Here is a 21173-nt window from a genome sequence, read left to right as displayed (position 1 = left end):
ACACAGCTCATCTGTTGGAAGGATCAAACCACTCTGGAAGCTTCAGAAGGAATTCATACATAAAAAGGGTGTAAATTAGTTTGACAAACACCAACAAAAAAACCCACAAGGCAGTGTTCAGATTTCTACTGAATTTAAAATTAATTTTTAAGCTAAAATGTAATTAGTGGATTGATCCATAAAAAAATCTTTATATTTATTTCAAAAACCTGAAAATATATTTCACACTCTTGGAGGGTCCTGAGCTACACTGATAAACATGTTGGTGTTTCATCTGACACCAACATGTTTATCAGTGTAGCTCAGGACCCTCCAAGAGGGTTTTCTTGTTTTAGATTCATTGTTCAGACGTCTTCTCTCCTCCTGTCCTGCTCTGTCTGCCAGTTAATTATCCTCCAAAAGGCTCAGCTCACACCAACACCAGAATAAGTTGTCACACGTCAGAACTGTTAACAAAAGAGCATGTACCTGCATTAGCCTTCATGTATGACAGACAATAAAACAGAGACTGACACCTAGCTGTCAGAGAGGAACAGTGCATTAAATTTGTCATTCAAGTAATTAAAATATCATTTATCTCTTGTCATCCTGTTAAAATTACAAATGGGAAAAAACAACTATTATCTATCTGTTTTACTCCCTCATCATGACGATTTCCAATCTTTCTATTTCAACACAAATATATGGACAAAGCCAGGAAAACAATTTTTTTTATTAACTTTAAACACAAAAGTGAAAAATATATAGTTTGTTATTATTATATTATATGATTAAACAAATTTAATGTTCGTTATTTAAATGACGTTTTATCATCCACGCCTCTGGGGGGCGCAAAAGACTTACGTATGTTTTGGCGCAAACCGGAAGTCGTCATAACTGCCCACCATAAGGAAAAAGAAACTCGGTGTTGCAGCAGCCGGAGCTGAGGACAAAGATTTCACATAATTCTGTTTATTTTGGATTATTTCGATTAAATAACCGAAGTAGATTCAAGTTTTAGTTCGTGACTGTGGAGGAGACGAGCGGGGATGTTAGCTTCCCTGCGGCTAACTCGTGTTAGCACAGACGGCAGCTGAACTGGTCGTCGTTTTCATGAATTCAAATGAAATAATTTTTATTTTATTTTTTTAAGCTTTATATTATTTTTCTGCCCTAAATGGACGAACACAAGGAGAATATCATCACCAAGGACGTGAATGTGAAGATGTCAGCTCCAAGAGAAGACGAAAAGGTTGGTTTTATTGTTAAAAAATATAAATAAAGAGGTGAAAATCTTATTTTTTCTTATTTAGTCTCATCAAACTATACCAATGTCATCTATAATATCTACCACTTCTGTTGATTCTATTAAATTATCTCAAAAATTGTTTATTTGTGCAATTAAATACAATAACAACAATATTCCATGAAAACAATAGTCTACCATGTTCAACTACTATTTATGAAACAGAAAGTTATTTAGTTTAAGGCCATTTAACCTTCATCATTACCTCTCACCTTTAATTTTGATGCTGTATATGATATAATAGGTTTATATTACTGCCACTTCCTAACTGAGATCATGTTTTCAGGAGAAGTCTTCCACCAGGATATGTCCTGCAGAGGACTCTGCCCCTCCGGTGTCCCTGTCGCAGTCCAACAGCGACTTCAGTCATCCCGTTTACAAAGAGATTGCTTTGGCCAACGGACACATCAACCGCATGTCCAAGGATGAGCTTCGGAAGAAGTTAGCAGAGTTGAAGCTTGACACAAGGTAATGTTTGCATTTTACACTTCAACTTTTGAAGTTGGACGTCATAAGAAATGTTTGTAAATCCTGCTGTCCTTGTGTTTGAAGGGGAGTGAAGGATGTGATGAAAAAGAGGTTGAAGAGCCACTACAAGAAGCAGAAGCTGATGCAGTCTGCAGCCGAGGGAGGACCCACTGACACCTACTATGACTACATCTGTGTCGTGGACTTTGAAGCCACGTGTGAAGAGGACAATCCGTCAGACTTCCTTCACGAAATCATAGAGTTTCCTATGGTTCTGATCAACACGCACACTTTAGAAATTGTGAGTTGATTTTGTAATGACGGCAGGATTGTTTACTTTTTAAAATGCAGGGTGAGTTTTGTCATTGTGCTTTGTTTTGGTTTTTTGCAGGTGGACAGTTTCCAGGAATATGTAAAACCTGAGGTGAACCCACAGCTCTCAGACTTCTGTGTGAGGTTAACAGGGATAACACAGGTTGGCTGAGTTCTTCCTCTTTGACATCACTGCCACATTGTTACGTTCAGGAGTGGGGGTGTACATTAACTGTTGTCCGTTGACAGAAAATGGTTGATGAGGCAGACCTGTTCCCGGCAGTACTTCAGCGAGTCGTAGCTTGGCTTCAGGAGAGAGAGCTTGGAACAAAATACAAATATGCCATCCTGACTGATGGGTATGATGTTTCACTTTAACCAAACACTCTTCAATAATCCTTTCGGTGGGATTTTTTTTTCTGACTGTCCTTTTTGTTGTGTGTTGTCTGCAGGGCCTGGGATATGAGCAAGTTCCTCAACATCCAGTGTCGTATAAGTCACATCAGGTATCCTCAGTTTGCAAAGAAGTGGATAAACATAAGGAAACTATACGGGAACTTCTACAAGGTTTGATCTCTAAATTAAAATCGTCTCAACTGTTTTCAGAAAATCACAGCAAACTGCCAACCGTTGTCTCTCCTCCTGCCAGGTTCCCCGAACACAGACCAAGCTGAGCACCATGCTGGAGAAGCTGGGTCTGAAGTACGAGGGCCGTCCCCACTCCGGCCTGGACGACTCGCGCAACATCGCCAGGATAGCTGTTCGCATGCTGCAGGATGGGTGTCAGCTGCGCGTCAACGAGCGCATGCACGGCGGCCAGCTACTCTCGGTGCCAAGCTCGGCTCCGGTGGAAGGAGCTCCGCCGCCGCGCAACCCCCGCAACAGAGACTAGAGCCAGAAACAGAGGCTCGTCTTGACTCTTTACCGTCATGACTGACAGAAAAAAGAAAAAGAGAAGCACCTTACAGTCCGCCTGTAAAGGTGTAAGTTTTTATTTTGAAGCTCAGTCACAGGTATTTGAGTTTGACCAATAAAGTGAGAAAATGCTGTATTTTGATTTGAAGATTGTCCCGGTCTCTTTCTCTGACCACATCATATGTTTTTACAGTAGATGTCTGAAAGCAAAGCTCATTCCATGATTGAGTGGCTTGAAGGAGGGTTGAGGTTGATTTTCCTCGACCTGCTTCAACACGCCTTATGAAATCATCTGAGAAGAATATTAAAGTGTCCTGTATTTATCCCACCATAGTCAGTTTTCAGAAACATCAAAGAAATTGTTGTTTTTTAGGGCGTTAATATCTGAACAATTCTCCAGCTTCATCAGTATCAATGTTAGTGTTTGTCATTAAGCGTGTCTGACCACTGTGCTACTATTATAAACACCAGAAAGTCACACAAATGCTGCTACTGCTGTGTCGTTTGAAGTCCAACCTAAAAACAGTCACACCATCACTGAGTTTGAAAACAGACCTGTGGACTTTGTGTTTATCTGACAAACTTAACAGATTTATCTGTGACTTTAGCCTTTTGTATGAAATTTAATTCTATTTCACGAAGTCTGATCTATTTTATCTGAAATAAATATTCTTATGAATGTTAAATAATTCAAATAAAATATTTCTTCTTGTACACCATCTTTGTCCAAGCTTTGAACGAAGTTTACAGGTCCGGTGTATTAAATGATTCATATTCGAGGACTCCCAGATGCTCAACCATTAAAAGAAAAAAGCAACTCAGATGCTTCAGTGACTTTATTTTCAAAACAATTTATTTGTTTGTTGACCTTTTTAAAAAAAGTATATAAATGCCTTTTGGACGGTGTTTCATACATCTTTGGGCTTACAAAGTGAATATAAATCTTTAATATTTCTATAAAATATGCTCAGTTTAAATATACAGAGTGTAGTTTCTAGCACTGAGGTCACATCGGCTGTCAGTGGTTTCCTTTGGGACTTCAACACTTTCACGGTTTTTGGCAGATTTTCTGCTGTTAAAATACTTTTTGGCACAGCTGTCCAGTGTGGGTGGTAAGTTTCTGGCTCACCCACGATCAAAACTTTTGGCACTAACTGTCACACTTTTTTTTTTTTTTTTTTTTTTAATGAATTCATCTGGGAGGAGTACTTTTGAAATCCTTTCTAAAATATTCGGTGCTGTCAGAAATCCCAGCCGGTAAACTTGAGGACAGTGAAAGGAGCTTTAGCGCTCATCACAGACAGGTGCTGTACAGAGTCACTTTGTGGCTGATCTCCTCCAGGATCCTCCGGACCATTTGCTCCAGCTCGGCCAGTTCTGCAGCTTTGGCCTCCAGGATGCGCTGGTTTTCCTCGTAGGAGATCTCCAACTCTGAAAAAACGCAGACGTGACCGCACCGTGTCAAATGAAATGAAGAAGAACGCTTCTCCACTTTTCTATCTTTCACATCGCTATGAACTGAATATTTTGGATGTTTCTCTGTTCACTGGTGTCACTTCGGACTCTGAGAAACTGCCATAACACAATCTTATGGCCTAAAGCAGAGGACTCAACTCCGCTCCAGCACAGCTGATTCAAATGAATGGCTCCATGCTTAGCTGACCATCTGAATCAGCTGTGTTGGAGCAAACATTTAATGCAGAGCAGCAGGAGTTGGAGCGCTGAAATGATGATTTGGTTTGGACATTTGTCTCTGCCTGGGTTAAAAATATGCCTCCAGAATATTCATCTGGTTACCTCCCAGTCTCCGCAGTTTGCTGCTGCTCTGGACCAGCAGCTCTTTAGCTTCCAGCTGCAGCTCATCAGCTCTCCTCCTGGCCTGCAGCACCAACTCCCCTTTATCCTCCACCAGGTCCTCCACCTCCTCGAATTTATCTTTCACCTCCACGTCAAACTCCTACACACACACAGAAAGGTAAGTACGAGACAAACAGGCATTTTGGGTGTTTTCTGGGACAACAATTGGGCTTCTTATCCTAAAGAACAGAAAAGGTCAGACTGTGTGTGAAGTGTGAGACCTGCTGAGCCTCCTCGGCCTCCACTTTGGCCTGGCCGGTGACGTAGTCGGCCGTCTCTGCCAGCTGGTTCACCTCCAGGCTGTTCTGTCTCAGCAGGCCGACCTCCCTCTCCAGCTGAAGCAGGCGACCAGTGGTGTCACTGAGCTTCAGCTCTGACGTGGCCGTCTCCGACTCCACCTGAAACACACAGATCATATCAAACTGGGAGCTGCAGCGTCTAAAGCTTATAAAAATAAAACTGAACATCCAGATGTTGTGCTAAAAATGGGATGGTGTTTTTTGTTCCATACCAATAAAATTAACAACAGTGAGAGTTGTTAAATTTTATTGGCTGATAAACTCAAGCTATAAAAGTTTTAGAAAACAGAATTATTTATTTATAATAAAATGCATTTTTTTACATTTGGTCACTGAGTGAGGGATTCTATGGATGAAGATAATTTATCTTGCTCAACAGCCAATAGTGGCAGCAAATGGGACAAAACCAGGTCAGAGGTCAAACTCACAGAGGCCAGCAGGTCCTGAGTGTCTTCAGTGTTGTTCTTGGCCAGTTGGATGGCGTCCATGGCGATCTTCTGAGCACGCTCGGTCTCATCCAGGGCTGCCTTCACTACGTCTGCTCTCTCCTTCATGCTTGATGCCTGTTCACTGTCGGACACAGAGAGTTAAAGTAGCATAACTTTATTTGTATATCGCGTGGAGACATGCTGCGAAAAAGTTACCTGGCAGCCTTCGCCTCCTTCAGCAGCGTCTCTGCGGCTTGGATGTCTTCGGCGCTCTGACTCAGGATGGTCTCCACGCTGGTCAGGTTGCCGACCCGCTCCCTGATCTCCTTCGTCAGCTCCTGCAGCTTCTCTGTGGAGGTCGGCATCTCCAGAGCCATGACCTCATTGGCCACCGACTCGATCACAGAAACGTCTGCCTTGTCATCTGGATTATCAGAAAGAAAACATCCGAAGAAGAAGTGTGGCGTGTTCAAACAACATGGTCACAAAAAGCAAAAATAATCTTAGAAATATTGTAAATATAAAAAAGAATTGCTGAAGATAATTTTTTTTCTATACTCTTCTGCAGTAGCCAATATTCAAAGTTCTCTACTGAAAGAAGATTCAACCAGATGCTATAAAACCTAAACAGCTGCGGCTGTGATGAAAACAAAGTGAAGTGTGGGGAGCTCACTGGTGAGGAGGTCTCGTATCTCTTTGATAAGGTTGCGAAGCTGCTCGTTGTTCTGCAGCACCATCTCCTTGCTCCGGTTGGATTTGACCAGCACCTCCATGGCGTTGGCCTTGGCCTCGTTCGCACGGACGCTGGCTTCCCATACCTGACCACAAACAAAGAGCCGTGTTCATCCTGCAACAGTTAACAACAACAACAACAACAACAACAAAAAAAAAACACCTACCATCCTGGAGAGCTTGTCTACTTCCTGCATAGCTGTGAGGATCTCCTGGTCCAGGTCCTTGGCTGATTTCAGAGCAGACTGGGAGGTCGTCACGAGGCCTTGGCATCCTTCTCCTCCACACTGAGGAGCGCCGTCTGCGTCCACGCATCCCAGGCCACCGCAGGTGGAGCCGGAGCAGCCGTCGCCTTCAGCTGCACCACCACACGCCTGCAGACGGAGAGCAAATGTGTCAGTTGGAGGCTGAATTTTTCTACCTCACAAGAGACGTAAAACAGAAAACATCATCTCAGTGTTGTTTGTTTTTCTCACCTTCTCGCTAAGCGGTGCCAGGTCAAACGTATCCAGCTCGTTTGAAAGCTTGTCGAGCTTCTGCAGGTTTCTTTGGTGCTTGCGGTCAAACTCCTTCTGGCTGCTGCTCAGTTTATCCTCTGTGGTTTTCCGTACTGCAGCAGACTGCTCCACCGTGTTCCTGGGATCGCTGGTGGAGGCGTTGGCCTTGATGTCTGCCATCATCGACTCGGTGTGTGCGGCTGTGATGGTGTCCATGGCGCCTGAAACAAACACACATGCACATTGAGCTGTTTCTGTAAATCCAAAAAATAATGGCTGTAAAGCTTTATGTTCAGATCACGTCCTCACCCTGGATGTTGGCGTTCTTGGCGTCGTACACCTGCTGCCTCAGCTCCTGAACCTTCAGCTCCAGCTGCTTGGTTTCCTTCATCACCGCATCCAAGTTCACGCCGGTGGAGTTGGCGTCTTCGTGGAGAACATTCAAGGTCTCCTCTGTGGTGTTGAGAGCTCCGTTGAGGTAGGACATCAGGCCGCTGAGGAAAGTGAAACAGTGATTTAATGTTGTGACCTCCCTCTGCAGGCGTCTGTTTTTTTTTTTTTTTTTTTTTGGTACGTACATGATGTGCTGCATCTTGTCCTGGATCTTCTCCAGCTTCACTGCTGCAGGGTTGCTCTCCACGATTTCTCGGACGGCCTTGGTGTTTCGCTCCAGGCTGCTGATCAGCTCCCTGTAAGGCGCCGTCACCCCGACAGTTTGGAGCTCTGTCACTTGCGCCTCCAGACGTCGAGTTTGATTGGTCAGCTCGCCGACCACGTTGTCCCAGGTGGCGAAGCACTGGTGGCAGGGTTCACAGGCGGGGAACTGCCCCTGGTATCCTCTGGCGCACTTGTCACAGCGCGGCCCAGAGACCCCCTCCCTGCAGGCACAATGACCGGTGGCACGATGGCACTGCTCGCGGGAGATTCCCAGAGGGTCGCAGTCACAAGCTGGAGATGGAGGGAGCGAAGTCAGGAAAGAAACCAAAAGGAGCATTACACATTCCAACCAAGGCAACTGCTGAAGTTCCATGTGAAGTTCTCCATGAAACTGTTGCATTAATATCTGGAGATTTCAACCCCTCCTGACAGGATAATGTTTTGATTTTTGTTTTTTATATTTTTAATTTTTATTTTGATTTTGGGGATCAATAAAGTTATATAATATAATAAATGTGCAATATTCACTCTATTGCAGTTTTAATTTTCGTGGCCCTAAAATGATCAGATCTATAGATAAGACAGACAACTTGATCTCTAGCAGGAAGGTCATCCTGCCCCTGACAGGGCTGCCCTCCCTCCCCTGAGGAGAGCGAGGAGGCTTGGGCTGAGTCAGAAAGAAGGAATGCAGGATTGTAGAAACTTAGACCAACATCAGTGTTGCTACATCTTATTATTGTGATTCATGGAGCAGGAAGAGTTTCCAGTTTTGTTTTCATTGTGAAATCTTACAGGGGGAAGTGACAGTCTAAACTCTGAGCTGATGCACAAACATTTGAGCTACTGCAGCATCTTTCAGAGGCCTCGCACAACTACACACAACTCCCACACATTTCTCTGCGAGGTGGCCACGGTGCTCAGATTTCCCACAAAATGATGCATCATCTGCGCATACAGGACAGGACAGGAGGTCCAGCTGCTCCAACAGCAGTGGGAATGGTTCAGGATCCGAGGGCCCTCTGGGTGTTGGTGTATGACGACAACGGGATGCCTGGGAGTTCTGGAGAACATCTGCTTCTCATGAGTGGGGAACTGGAGGTCATTCCCAGATTCCCCCCTCCTCCTTCCTCGCTCTCCTTCTGAGGGCGAGCCAGCTACTGTGAGGCGCAGATGGGTTCCGCTTGACAGTACAGTCAGTTAACACCAACTCGCTGACACATTCAAGCTTGTCTGACAAAATCATGGCCGGTGAGCCTCAGCTTAAATAACGAGCAAGACACGCAGGGAAAGAGCCAAAGCACAGCTTAACAATACGGTGCAGTCCGGATGTTGTTGGACACACTTTTGAATTTGTGGTTTGAAGTAAAAGAGTTTATATCCATATCGGGTGAAGTGTGGGAGTTCCCGAATGTTTTACATTTTTTGTATTAATTAAATGAATTGCATGACTGGCTGTCTACAAACTGGACTCTGCTTTTTTAGAGATGCTAAAATTCATTATTATGAGTAAAAACCTTAAGAAGAAAGCTGTTTTAACTTAACTGTACTGAACTTTCTGCTTCCTGTCCTTTAAATCTAGGGAACACGATGAAACCACTTGGTGGCACCAAAGTTGTGAATTTGTCAGATAACGGCTGGTTCTTTGTGTTCTGCAGGTTCTGGTCCTGCAGGTTCTTTTTGTTGTTGTGTCTTTGGGTGGGGGTGACTTACGGTAACATTGGACCTCTGGATTCCCCCAGAACAGCTCGCTGCACTCCTGACAGGTCCTGCCACCAAAACCGGGCTGACACACACACTGTCCTGTGACCTACAGAAAAAAAAAACACACAAGCAAAATACTTTCAGACAAAAGGTGTTTGGGATTGTCGCAAAACTCCTCCACTTTTGTCTATTTTTCCAGCTTGTCTTTCCCTTACAGAGACAATGGGCCTTTATCGTTTGATTAAGCTTGCCTCTCTGTATTCAGTTATTCCACGGTGTATTCTGAGACTTCCTTCCTGTGATGGAGAACAGCCAGTAAACACAGAAAGCCCAATGTGTGTGTGTGTGTGTGTGTGTGTGTGTGTGTGTGTGTGTGTGTGTGTGTGCAACGATAGAATGCACAGCAGGGTTCGTGTGTTTGAGTGAAGCTGAACCAGAGAAAGAGGGAAAACGGCCTGAACAGCTGGAGTCCATATACCAAATATCCGGAAGTGATACAAACACAAGCTGAGCTGATGAGAAGTGCTGGTCACAGTCACTAACTTCGAGTCATCTGGAAACGTTCCCTGCTTCGACTCATTGAGACGTCGCAGAGCTGGACTCAGTTCAGCTTTACATCATATTCATAGAGAGCAGATGGGAAACGCTGCTGCAGGAAATGATGCAGACAGATGTTGGACCTGCAGAGTGATTTTTTTTTTTTTTTTTCTCCCAGGCTGCTGCATTTAACACTGAATGATGAGTGCTGCTGTCGGACTCACCTTGTGACAGGAAGTGCTGAGGGAGTGGTTGGGGTCGCAGTCGCAGTGCTGGCAGCCGGTCCTGCTGGCGAGGTTCCACGTGTTGGCGGCGCAGCTGTCGCAGTTCTGCCCGACCACGTTGGGCTGGCAGGGACACTGACCGGTGTGCTGGTCGCACTGACACTCGTCCGGGGACGGACAGGCCTCAGGGGCCGTCCCCTCCGAGTGACACATACACTCTGCACAGGGGAGGGAAGACGCACAAAGTTCAAACTCAGCCGTTTGGATTGACAAGTTTTTTGTGAGAAGGAGTCCAGTTTTCATTGAACTGAATCGTCAGCTGTACTCACTCCTGCAGCTCTGCGTGGCAGCGTGGCCGTAGTAGCCCAGTCTGCAGTGCTGGCAGCCGTAGCCGTCGGTGTGGTGCAGGCATTTGAGGCACGTGCCCGTCCGCACGTCACACGATCCCGGGTCGTGCATGTCGATGTTGTTGTTGCACTGGCAGGGCATGCAGCGGCCGCCGGGCACCAGCGGGTTCCCGAAGTGACCGGGGGCGCACTGATCACACCTGGCACCTGGTGGGAGGAGGAGGAGGGGGGGCAGAAACCTAATTACAGGGGGCTGATGTTGTGATGTGAGGCGAAGGCGTGACGGCCTGAAGCTTAAATCGGTTTGCTCACCTTTGTATCCTGAGCTGCACACACACACCAGCTGGTCGGAGTAATCCAGGAGGTAACAGCTGTCGGCAAACTGGCGTCCGCTGCGGGGTCCTTCGGGGCACATACAGGGCCGGCAGTGGCTACCTGAGCCCAGCTCCGGGTTACCGTGGTAACCGCTCACACACCTGGAAAGCAAGGTGGACAAGCTGAAAGTTAAAAAGGAAATCTCTAAACTTTGCAACCCACAAAACAAAAATGTTCTCGTTGAAATGGACACTGAAGAAGAAAGAGACACCAGCGACATCAACAGTGGAGTTCTGTTGCTGGAAGTCTGAACACATTTATTTCCTGAACTTCTAATTATTTCTTTCTGCCATTTTTGACTTCATTGACGGGACCTGAATCCTGAAGTCCTAAACCTCCTGGGTGTCAAGTCCAGGACTGCTGAGGATCTTTGCCTCCTCAGCCAGACCAAACTGGGCCACGGTCAGAGTGAACGGATGAGCAGGCCGCACCTCTCACAGTAGTGTCCGGTGGTGAAGTCCCCGCAGCCTTGGCACTCTCCGGTCTGGGGGTGGCAGTACTCGCTGTGGCCGTTACACTGGCAGGGGCGGCACTGAGGGAAGCCCCAGAAACCCGGCAGGCAGTGGGCGCACTGGCGGCCCGAGGCCCCGGCGACACAGTCGCACTGGCCGGTGGCCTCGTGGCAGAAGGCGCTGATGGAACCCTGAGGGTCGCACTCACAAGCTGGGGAGGGAAGAGAGTTTTAAATCGTTACCGCTTCTTCTATTTAACTTTAAATCAGCATCAACGGCGAACAGCTGGAGCCGGACACTCACGTCTGCAGCCGGCGGGGCTGAACAGGAACGTCGCTGGCGCGCAGTGGTCGCAGTTCCTGCCGACGATGTTGGGTCGACACCGACACTGACCGCCGCTGGCCTCGCAGACAGCGCTGAGCGAACCCTGAGGGTCACACTGGCATGCTGGGAAAGAAGAGAAAAGAGGCTCAGTCTCCACCAGGCGGAGGGTGGAAATTAACCCCCAGTCGGCGCTTCCTACCCATGGCGCCTTTGTGCAGCAGAGCAGAGACGCTGAAGATGTAGTCGTTGCAGATGTCGGTCATCGGGCTTTTGACGACGCTCTGGCTGCTCTCCAGACAACGGTAGCGCTGGAACGTATCCCACGCTCCCTCACCGTCAGTCCCATGGAACATGTCCAGCTCCCTCACCCGGGGCATGAGCACCAACTGTAAATACATGAGGAGGAGGAAGCGGACGAGTCGTGGGAATGGAGATGATAATAAAAACAAACGTCTGACGGAGCGCAGTTTGGGAGTTACTGTTCACGTGCTGGTTAACAGACAGTGCTCATGAGTTTAACGAGCTCAGGAGAAATGTATTTACGTACCGAGTCTATGAGTGTGTACGGACTCTGGACGTCGGCGACGGACGAGTAGAGCGGCAGAGTGAGACGGATGGTGTAGTTCAGTCCCTTCTCGAAACACACTGGCCTCACCAACAGGACGTGCCTGAAACACAGCACAGTGTCAGCGTGTGTGTGTGCGTGTGTGTGTGTGTGTGTGTGTGTGAGAGGCAGGTGGACTGTTGTGTTACCTGGACCCAGGTGGAAGAGAGATGCTCTGCTCGTCTCCGCTCTGGATGGAGTTCCTGCAGTGACCCGAGTAGTTTGGCGGGGTGAAGACGGGACGCTGCACCTTGATGTTCACCTGCTCCCACTGCTCCGGCAGCTGCCGACACACACACACACACACACACACACACACACACACACAGTTATTCTCCGTTCATAAAACCTCATTCATGCCAACCAAGGTAAATTAGGCTTTCTTTACTTGCGGTTCGTAGCGGATCAGCATGTCGTAGTCCATGGACTCAGGGACGTTGTTGATGCTGAACTCTAAGAAGGCTCCTTCTGGGACGTTAACAAAGCCCATCCCGGTCCAGGTGGGACTCCGATCCAGAGGATACGGTCTGTGCACCACCGTCACACCCTAAAAAGAAGAAGACAGATTACATTATTACCGACATCCAGGCTGTCTGTTGTCTAATTAGGTTGCTATTTATCGTGGCAGAGTTCCTCCAAGTTGTTTTCCTGATTTCAGTTTTTCAAGATTGCAAAGAACAGAAATGGTCAGTGACGGTGAAAACGCGCTCACGGGTCCGTGCTTGGCGTCCTCGGCCTCGTAGGTGTAGTGATCCAGGGCGATGAAGTAGAAGCCGGACTCCACTTGATTGCAGCGGCGTCCGAACATGTGCTCCCTGCACGTGCACTGTCCTGAGTGAGGGTCACAGCTGAGACAGAGACGGCGCGTTTTATCAATGACGGGAAAATTTGTGCTGACAGGAAGTTGGAAGAAACATTTCATGCTTTCATTTGGTAAACGTACTTGTTGTCAACAGCTCCTCCGTGGTCGCAGTCACATGGTCTGCAGCCGTCCATGTCATTGGACAGACCCCAGTGCTGCGGCTATGGACAGCAGGACAGAGGACAAACTGGTTAGGACAGACAGAGACGTGTCTCCGCTCTGGCTCACAGTCGCTCGGGTTCCTACCAGACACTGATCACAGTTGTGTCCGTCGACCAGACGTTTGCAGAAGCATCTTCCAGAGTGTGAATCGCAGGAGTTTCCTCCCGGCAGAGTTCCCAGCGGGTTACAGGTACAAGCTGCCCAAACACACAGTGAGTGGTGCCTTTATTCACTTTTCCACCTTAAAGGCACGTTATCTTCTCAGTTTAAGAAGCTTTTCAGAGATAAAACAAAAAACTTTTACATTTTAAACATTTTTCATTTTGCGTATTTTAGTAACTCAGAGTTTTAATGGATCTTGTTTAAGAATAAGTATTATTATCATTTATTAAACCTCCTTCCTGTGGTCTGTTTTCCTTTAATGTGTCACTGGAATAAATATGTCAGATCAGATGAATAGTTTATTTGGCAGGAAGGTGTAGTTTAACCAGCGGTGACTTACGCAGGCAGCCGTCAGGTCCCTGACCGAGGCCATAGTAGCCCTGTCTGCAGTTGTCGCAGCGTTCGCCCTCCACTTTGGCTTTGCACCGACACTGGCCTGAGATCAGCCCGGCCGCCACGTCGGTCCGCGAGTCACACAGCCCTCCCTGCAGAGAGCCCTCCGGGTCGCAGTTACACGCTGTGGAGACGAGAAAAAACGACTTAAGTGTGGTGACAGTATAACCATTTCTACATTGAGCAGGATCATAAAAATTTAAATTAGCTTTAACCACTAAGCTGCTCCAGTAATTTATTTGGGAGAAGCTGAAGAAGAGAAAAGAGCTGCAGCTGTCGGGGGAGTTTGTTTTGTGGCTTACAGAAATATTTCCATTTGTACTAAAGAGGAAATTAGACTCGTGCTGTAACAAAGTGGACTTTCTGCTTTTCACTTTAAGTCGCCGGCTGCAGCTCCAGATGGTGTTTCTGAGGGAGCACGTCCTGGATGCTGACTCAGAGGTCAGGGGTCATGTAGAGGGGACGTACGTTCGCAGATCCTGGGGTCCCTCAGGTCTCTGTTGGGGTGCTGGTAGAAGAAAGGCGCACACTGCTCGCACTGCCGGCCCATCGTGTTGTGTTGACAGTCGTCGCACACACCTCCGCTCATGTTGCCGGTCGTCATGTACACAGCCAGGTCGAAGTGACACGAGCTGGAATGATGGTTACACTCGCACCCTGAGAAAGAAGAGGATTATGGGATGTTTCATTCATGGGCATTCCTCTGAAAATTGACTTTTGAATTGAACTTTCAATACAGCGTAAAGATTCAGTTAAGATTTAAGAAGCTGAAACAAGGAAATGTGTGAAATCGCTGCTTGATTAATGACAAATTAATAATTAAGCTCTAAATTATATACTAACAACAATTAATCAGCTGCTCATTGATGCTTTAGCATAAAGTCTTAAAGATAAATATTCAGGAAAGAGTTATCTTGAGTTTGTTTAGCTGTAGATTGTGCTATAATATATAATGAAATGATTTTATTTAGTGAAGCTGTTTAACTCATCCTTCCAGCTGAGCTGACTGGCTGTAACGACACACTTCACATGCAGACGAGAGAAGAATCGGCCTCATCTGACACAATTTATTGAGCTTTCTCAGCGAGAACAGGCGAGTTTCTGTGTCTTACTCTTGCAGGCGTGTGTGTTTCGCCCCTCTGCAGGTCTCCAAGGCAAATCCTGGTAAAAGTCTTGGCAGCGCTCACAGTTCAGTCCCTCAGTGTTGTGGTTGCAAACACAGCGGCCATGAACCTTCACACAAAATGAGTTAAAGCCAATTTAAGTAACATGTTCCACAAATACAGGCAGAATCTGAGAGCCTGAGTTTGTTTCTCAGAATCCCAGTTGATAATTTTTCATTTCGTCTTATCAAAGAACCAAATTGAAAACATTCAGCTAATTTAGGGGAATAATTTTACCGGGAAGTTCAAATGTCAGCCTTCTCACTTTTCACAACTTCTTTCATGGGAAGCAGTTAAAAAGATATCGAGATGATGTTGTTTGTTGCAAAAAGTTGATAAAAATAAATAACTTGATTTTTGCAGAGGTTTCATCTAAAAAGTGAACTTCATGAATGCTAATGACTTAGTGAATGGAAAACCAATCATGAAGATCAATGTGCAAAAGCTCAAAAGCTCCAGAACAGATACTAAATGGCTCTTGTATCTTTTATTTTTTTTGTTTGTTTCGACTGCATAAAAGCGTGAAAAACAAATCTGAACCTGAAGTCAGAAAAATATCAAAAGTTGAACCTTCATCAGACATGAAGATCATGTGAGGTGGTGAAAAGCTGACGAACGGACGTGTGTGTGACTTACCATGCCCTCGGCTCCGGTCGGCGCGCCATCGATCGGGGCGCACTTGGAGGCGTGGCCGTAGCAGAAGCAGTTTCCACGGACGACCATATCGTAGAGGGCGTAGTAGTACTTCTCCGTCACCTCGTCGCGGGAGTCGAGCAAGTTGTCGCCCAACGTGTGGAGCTTGATGAACTTCACACGGAGGTTTGTGATCTTTAGCATGTCTACAGACACACAAGTCATTGTTTCACACACACACACACACACACACACATTCACTTTTAGAACACCCACAGCATCAGATGAGGCCTCTGTGTGTGTGTGTGTGTGTGTCAGTCTAGGTGAGTCTACAAAGGCAGTCGCCTCCACGTGTGAAATTTTCTCCTGCCTGACCTCTGACCTCTGCTCGAGGCCTGCCAGAAAGGTCAGAGGTCAAATAAACTATCACGTACTCTGTATCCGGATGCTGTAGGGGTCCTCGATCTCGAAGGCCGGGTCCAGCACCCGAAAGATTACCTGAAATCAGAAATCAGCCTAATTCAGATTCTTATCAGTAGAAAATAGATCTAAAGGGTCAATAGTTAATTAATAACCCCCCCCCCCAAAAAAAAAAAAAAAAAAAAAAAAAAAAGGAAAACACACCTCGCCCTCGGTGGACGGTTCGATGTCTGAGTAACGGGAGTCACAGATGATGTCGTCCACTTTGACCATGGGCCCGGTCGATATGCCGGGGAACACAGAGTGGCAGTTTTGGGCGAAATAACGATAAACCTGCCACGTTTTCCCGAAGTCCATCGAGCGCTCAATCACCATGGCAGCCGGGCGGAACGTCTGCCAAGAGTTAGAGACCAAAAAAAAAAAAAATCACTAAATCACAGATCATCTCCTTCTTCAGTTGGAAGGCGTCCACATTAATTAAACAGGCAACAAACATTTCATCATCTTTCAAAATGAAGATTTTAAGCCTCAGGTTGAGACTGAACAGGAAGCACAAAGTTCATTTCTCAGGCTGATTCTTGGACTCACTCAGCTTTAGAATAAATTCATAGATAATTTACAGTAATACCATGAGTTTACTGTGAGGCCTGTGGCTGCTGTAGGTGTTGATCTTTCCTGCCATCGAGCTGAAAACAGGACATATGTTGCATTACTCTGAGTCCAGCTGTGGAAGATTAGCCGACCATGTGACAGCAGTCTCTAACTCATCCTGTCACTCCTCCTCTTATTCCCAGCGCTCTCCGGAGACCGGAGCGTTTTCCCACATTCCTCCACCACAGCTGTTCCTCGCCATGTGTACGAGACTATCTAAGAAACGTGTGTGTGTTTCGTGGGAGAACGCACCTTGAAGGTCATGATAAGGTGGGTGAAGTGAAACTCGGCCTCCAGGTCCAGCTGGATGGTGACGTTCTCCACGCCTGCAGGCGACAGGAAACGCACGAGAAATCAGCCGTCACAGCCACAACTCGTGCTTCACATTCATAAGAGTTCTGTATTTAAAATGTCAGCAGGCTTTCTCACACACTTCAACACATGCTCAACATTTACAGCGAGGTTTATCCAGCCAGGCACATTTCTGGCAACACCCAGATACAAATCGAATCAATTCTAAGCTCCAGTTCTGGGTTATGTCGCTGCAGTCATTTGTAAATTTCTCACAAAGTTTGTGTGGAAGCTCCCAGATAATTGACTAAATCAGGTTATTAGAACTTCAAAAATACATTTAAAAAATCAAAAGCAATAAAAAAAAAAAAAAAAATAGAACTTGCAACCAAATTTCAAAATTATTTCTTATATTAATTAGCTAGCTAGCTGGCTTTATTTTATTTATTTATTTTTTTAAATTCAGTTTTGGTCTATTTGCAGCCTGAAATATCTCGACAACTATTGGATGGTATGCTCTGAAATTCCTTTTCCCCAGAGGATGAAGAATTATGTCAGCCACTTCATGCTTCATTTAGAGCTAACAAGTTTAAGATTGTGAGCTAATTTGCCATACTTGATGAGTTTAGATTTTTTTTTAAAAGCGTTTTATAATCAAGCACCAAACCAATTAGGTGATATTCTGTCAGGTAGCAACAAAGCAACCACATCTCAATTAAACTCTTAGAGCTGTTTGTGATACATTAATCTACATTTATGAGTCACTATAAGTTGGAACCTAAACAGCTGCTGCAGCTCGGAAGCCAAGATGGAACCTGAGGACGGCGGAGAGGGAATGTGGAAATCCCAAGCAAAAATATTGTCTGCAGCTTCCTGATGTTTGAGAGCCATCTGCAGGGCTGGCTGCTGTCCCCGCCGTGACTCACACCTCTGACAGATTCCCACCAGTCGGCGGGAACAGTGTGTGCATGTGTAACGTGAATGTGGGGCCAAGCCGGGCAGAGTTTGTGTGGCTGCATGAGAACAAGCTAACGATGGAGAGTCCTGTTTTTTTTATTTCATGGGGCGTCACATGCGATGATTTTCAAGTTTATTTTGGAGCCATTATTACTTCAGAACAATGCAAACTAAACACATACTCAAAGTAAGCCACTTGAATTTGGAAGTGGATCAACAGTTCAAGTCCAAATTCAACATAAATGATAAAAATGGTGTCTCGGCTCAGAATATAAATACGCTGTAATAAACTCTAACATCATTATATGGTAGCTGTGTATTCAATCATAGACTCCTCTCCACCTATCCAGGAATTAGTTTGTCGTGTTTTATGACTATACACACAAGATGTTAGTGAGAGTAAATCATGTAAAGAAAACTTCACAGCTAAAATAACTAACTCTGAACTTCAGCGTCTGATTACACACTTCCTCCGTTCCCACTTTGAAGGCCTGTGTGTGCTGGAGTGATGAAACACATCTGTTTCCTACCTGCACACCTGTTCTCCTCAGTGAACCTGTAAGCCCCGCCTCTCAGGCCTGCTGCGATTGGCTGCAGCCAGAGGCCCTGTGATCTCCTGTCTACTCATTACTGAGCTCAGTTCCCATGAGAAAGGTCTCAGCCAGGGCTCACACGCTATTCTGCTCTGTGTTCACCTCAAACCAGCAGTGAGCAGGAACGCCATCTCTCTAATTCAACCCTGGACACGCTCCTCCTCTCAGGTGTGTTTTTAATCGACACTCTCCTCCTCTCAGGTGTTTCCTGTCTCTCACCGTTCTCCGACTGCCACCAGGTCTTCAGGCGGTTGTGGGCGAAGGTGGTGACCACGCTCTCGATGGAGTGGCTGGTGGGATTGTTGTCCTCGTCGTACATCTGCCTGGAGTTGCACACAAAACATTTCTTCTCCTCCTGATGGACAGAAAGAGGTTAGAAGGTGTTAAAGGGTCAGTTCGTCCAAATCACAGAGAAACCTTCTTTCTCACTAATTTGACACATAAACATCTGAGACTTCGAGATTAAACCGGAGCTCATTGAGACAAAAGAAAAGAAGCAAATCATCACTGAGAAGATGGTGCTTTTGATTTGAAAGCTTTATTAGCTGCTGATATGTTTCTGGTGTTTTATTTATTATTATTATTTTATTAAGTTTGAAGAGTAAGGAAGAAAATTCTCAGCCTGTTCACTTACAACAGTTATGACTCTCCACTACATCAATACAAACCGCTCCCTCCTCTCCGTCTCCATCATTACAGCCTCCCGTCCAATGAAAAGCAAAACCATCTTGTGTGGGTGTAAACTAGAGGTGTCCGGATACTTTTGGCCACGCTGCAGTCAGTCATTGTGTAAGATAAAGGGGAAAACTATTTGGCAGACACACAGTATATATCATGTTTCCAGTCTGTTTGATCATGTGTACACAGACTCTACTGCATGCTGTATGAGTGGGCATGAACACACACACACACACACACACACTCACGTCAGCGTGTGAATAAACAAGATGAGTTTCTCAATTTGGTCGAGCCCTGGCCGACTGGGTCTGTGTTGAAATGTGATCGGGGCCCGGATAAATACTCCACTTAGCAGCAATAAGAGTCCAACTTCCCTCTCGGCATCTGCAGCTCATATTTGACTGTGCTCATCCCCCGCACTGTCTGTGATTTCATAAGGACTCCATTCACAGACAGAACTCACCAAAGGGTGTTTGATATAAGGAGAATACCCCCCCGACCCATCCACAACAGGGCAGGGATTGTGCACCACACAGTGCTTTTATTGTGGAAAGGGAATGTCTGCACTCCCACTCGACAAGACAGCGAGCAGATACTGTGCATGTGGACGCCCCCACACACACAGACACTCTGTCATCTGCAGAGTTTTCACTTTATCTCCTGTTTTATCGCCACGACAGCTACAGAAACAAGCTGGCGTGGATGGTTAAAGTCGTTTTCATCACTCCACCTGATGGCTCGTAAAGTCAGAAGAAGCTTACTGACGGTATTCTGGTGCTGGAGTCCATAAGAGATAATTCCCTGTCATTAAAATGTCTTCTTCGAGGCCGGCGGCGCAGCTACAGTTTATACAACTGCTGAACTGAGAACTGACCCACTTCCAGGGATCTGCACCGCGTCACGAGTTGGTCCTCAGTAAATAACAGGAGAAGGATAACTGTATCCAACTCATAGTCACTAACCAGGCAGCACAGATCCTGGTGCTTTGCTGTGTCTGAGCTCACTGTTCTGCAGCAGCTTCATGCTTTCATTCTGGCTGATTTTGTCACGATCCACCACATCAGAAAGAAGCTTTTCAGCCAAACATGACACAAAAAGGGAGTTACGTCTTTGTTCTTATTGGCTTTCACAATGAGGACAGATTCAGGAGCCGGACTTAAAAATTCTAATCTACTTAAAACCTCAATGATTTGTCCAAACAGAGCTCATAGATACTTCTCTGGAGGAGGAATTACTGAGCAATCAATAAATTAGTTGATGGCAGAACTTTGATATAAATATGGTGTGAATATCTGATATTTGTTTCCTCAATTAGAAAAGGAAATAATGATCACTATGAACTGAGAGTAGAAAGAAGCAGTAGGAGCTCTTGATGATGGAGATCATTGAACATAATGAGAGCTGTGGTTTTATTATTTCTCCCCCCAGCAGTGACTCCTTCAGTTCTCCATCTCTCACCTCCAGATGGCCCACGATGCAGAAGCGCTCCGGCTCCCGGAGGCCGCAGGTGGAGGAGGCGGTGAGTTTGTGGGCTCGGCCGATCAGCAGGTCACCTGTGGCCGGGTAGCAGCTGCCCTCCGTGCAGACATCTGCAAACTCAGGCACCAGAGCCCAGACAGGACTCCACAGAGCTGCAGGCAGGAGATGATACAATGTGTGTTTCAGGACAAACTCAGCCTGAACATGTTTTTATACACACACACACACACTGCAGGATGGTTTCTATTACAAAACCCAGGAAAACAGGAAGACATTAAAATTAAAGTCACACATGGCCTGAGGTTGTTTTCAGCTCAACTGAGGCAAAACGTCCCAAACATCCCCTCAGCAGCTTTTCCCTCTTCTGATATTTAGCAACAGTCTAATTTCTGGGAAAAACGGTGAGTAATGGTTTCATATGGAGCTCATTACATGTGTTGATAGTGGGTGTGGGTGTGGGGGGGGGGGGGGGGGGGGGCAGTCTTAGTAGCTGAAGAAGATAAAAAAATATCCAACCCGGACTAGCTTTCACAAAAACAAACTTATAGAATAAAAAGCTGAACTCACCCAGAGCAGAAATAATGAGAAGGAGCGTCATCTCCAGCAGCCCGCTGTGTGCTGATGAAGAGGCTGAAGAGGAAAGTCAGAGCTGGACGGATTTATCCTGCTGAAGAAACTCCACCATCCCACCAACCAGTCAAACAACTCCACCCCG

General features: G+C 46.1%; 2 protein-coding genes across 2 annotated transcripts; one reads left to right on the top strand and one right to left on the bottom strand.

The window, feature by feature from the left end:
• The first annotated feature begins 882 nt into the window (after positions 1 to 882).
• Positions 883 to 3694, top strand: eri1 (exoribonuclease 1). Its single transcript, XM_029495138.1, has 7 exons — positions 883 to 1231; positions 1572 to 1753; positions 1838 to 2054; positions 2145 to 2228; positions 2315 to 2424; positions 2518 to 2632; positions 2715 to 3694. The coding sequence occupies exons 1-7, from the start codon at positions 1157 to 1159 to the stop codon at positions 2955 to 2957; spliced, it is 1026 nt and encodes a 341-aa protein (XP_029350998.1). The 5' UTR covers positions 883 to 1156; the 3' UTR covers positions 2958 to 3694.
• A 437-nt stretch (positions 3695 to 4131) lies between these two features.
• lamb1b (laminin, beta 1b) lies at positions 4132 to 21149 on the bottom strand. The gene is made up of 33 exons (XM_029495137.1): positions 21026 to 21149; positions 20438 to 20610; positions 18521 to 18656; positions 16713 to 16786; positions 16014 to 16202; positions 15824 to 15887; positions 15393 to 15595; positions 14706 to 14826; positions 14062 to 14250; positions 13541 to 13717; positions 13123 to 13235; positions 12958 to 13037; positions 12727 to 12862; positions 12403 to 12561; positions 12164 to 12297; positions 11958 to 12078; positions 11610 to 11796; positions 11390 to 11533; positions 11066 to 11297; positions 10572 to 10735; positions 10242 to 10466; positions 9913 to 10130; positions 9161 to 9257; positions 7372 to 7741; positions 7103 to 7287; positions 6773 to 7014; positions 6464 to 6670; positions 6238 to 6382; positions 5781 to 5988; positions 5565 to 5706; positions 5059 to 5235; positions 4778 to 4937; positions 4132 to 4411 (listed from the first exon to the last, which is right to left on the bottom strand). The coding sequence occupies exons 1-33, from the start codon at positions 21054 to 21056 to the stop codon at positions 4275 to 4277; spliced, it is 5340 nt and encodes a 1779-aa protein (XP_029350997.1). The 5' UTR covers positions 21057 to 21149; the 3' UTR covers positions 4132 to 4274.
• Positions 21150 to 21173: the final 24 nt, after the last annotated feature.

Source organism: Echeneis naucrates, chromosome 23, assembly GCF_900963305.1.
Source record: "Echeneis naucrates chromosome 23, fEcheNa1.1, whole genome shotgun sequence".
Classification (NCBI taxonomy): Eukaryota; Metazoa; Chordata; class Actinopteri; order Carangiformes; family Echeneidae; genus Echeneis; species Echeneis naucrates.
This window is presented reverse-complemented; position numbering and strand designations above follow the sequence as displayed.

What these genes read in the sequence shown, in the direction of transcription:
- lamb1b (XM_029495137.1), bottom strand. Translation starts at nt 21,056, where the DNA reads ATGACGCTCCTTCTCATTATTTCTGCTCTGG. An exon ending in CGACCGGAGCCGAGGGCATG is followed by an intron (nt 14,827 to 15,392) that starts GTAAGTCACACA and finishes TTTTGTGTGAAG; the next exon opens with GTTCATGGCCGCTGTGTTTG. An exon ending in AGGACGCCAAGCACGGACCC is followed by an intron (nt 12,562 to 12,726) that starts GTGAGCGCGTTT and finishes TCTTCTTTTTAG; the next exon opens with GGTGTGACGGTGGTGCACAG.
- eri1 (XM_029495138.1), top strand. Translation starts at nt 1,157, where the DNA reads ATGGACGAACACAAGGAGAATATCATCACCAAGGACGTGAATGTGAAG. An exon ending in CTCCAAGAGAAGACGAAAAG is followed by an intron (nt 1,232 to 1,571) that starts GTTGGTTTTATT and finishes TCATGTTTTCAG; the next exon opens with GAGAAGTCTTCCACCAGGAT. An exon ending in GAGTTGAAGCTTGACACAAG is followed by an intron (nt 1,754 to 1,837) that starts GTAATGTTTGCA and finishes TTGTGTTTGAAG; the next exon opens with GGGAGTGAAGGATGTGATGA.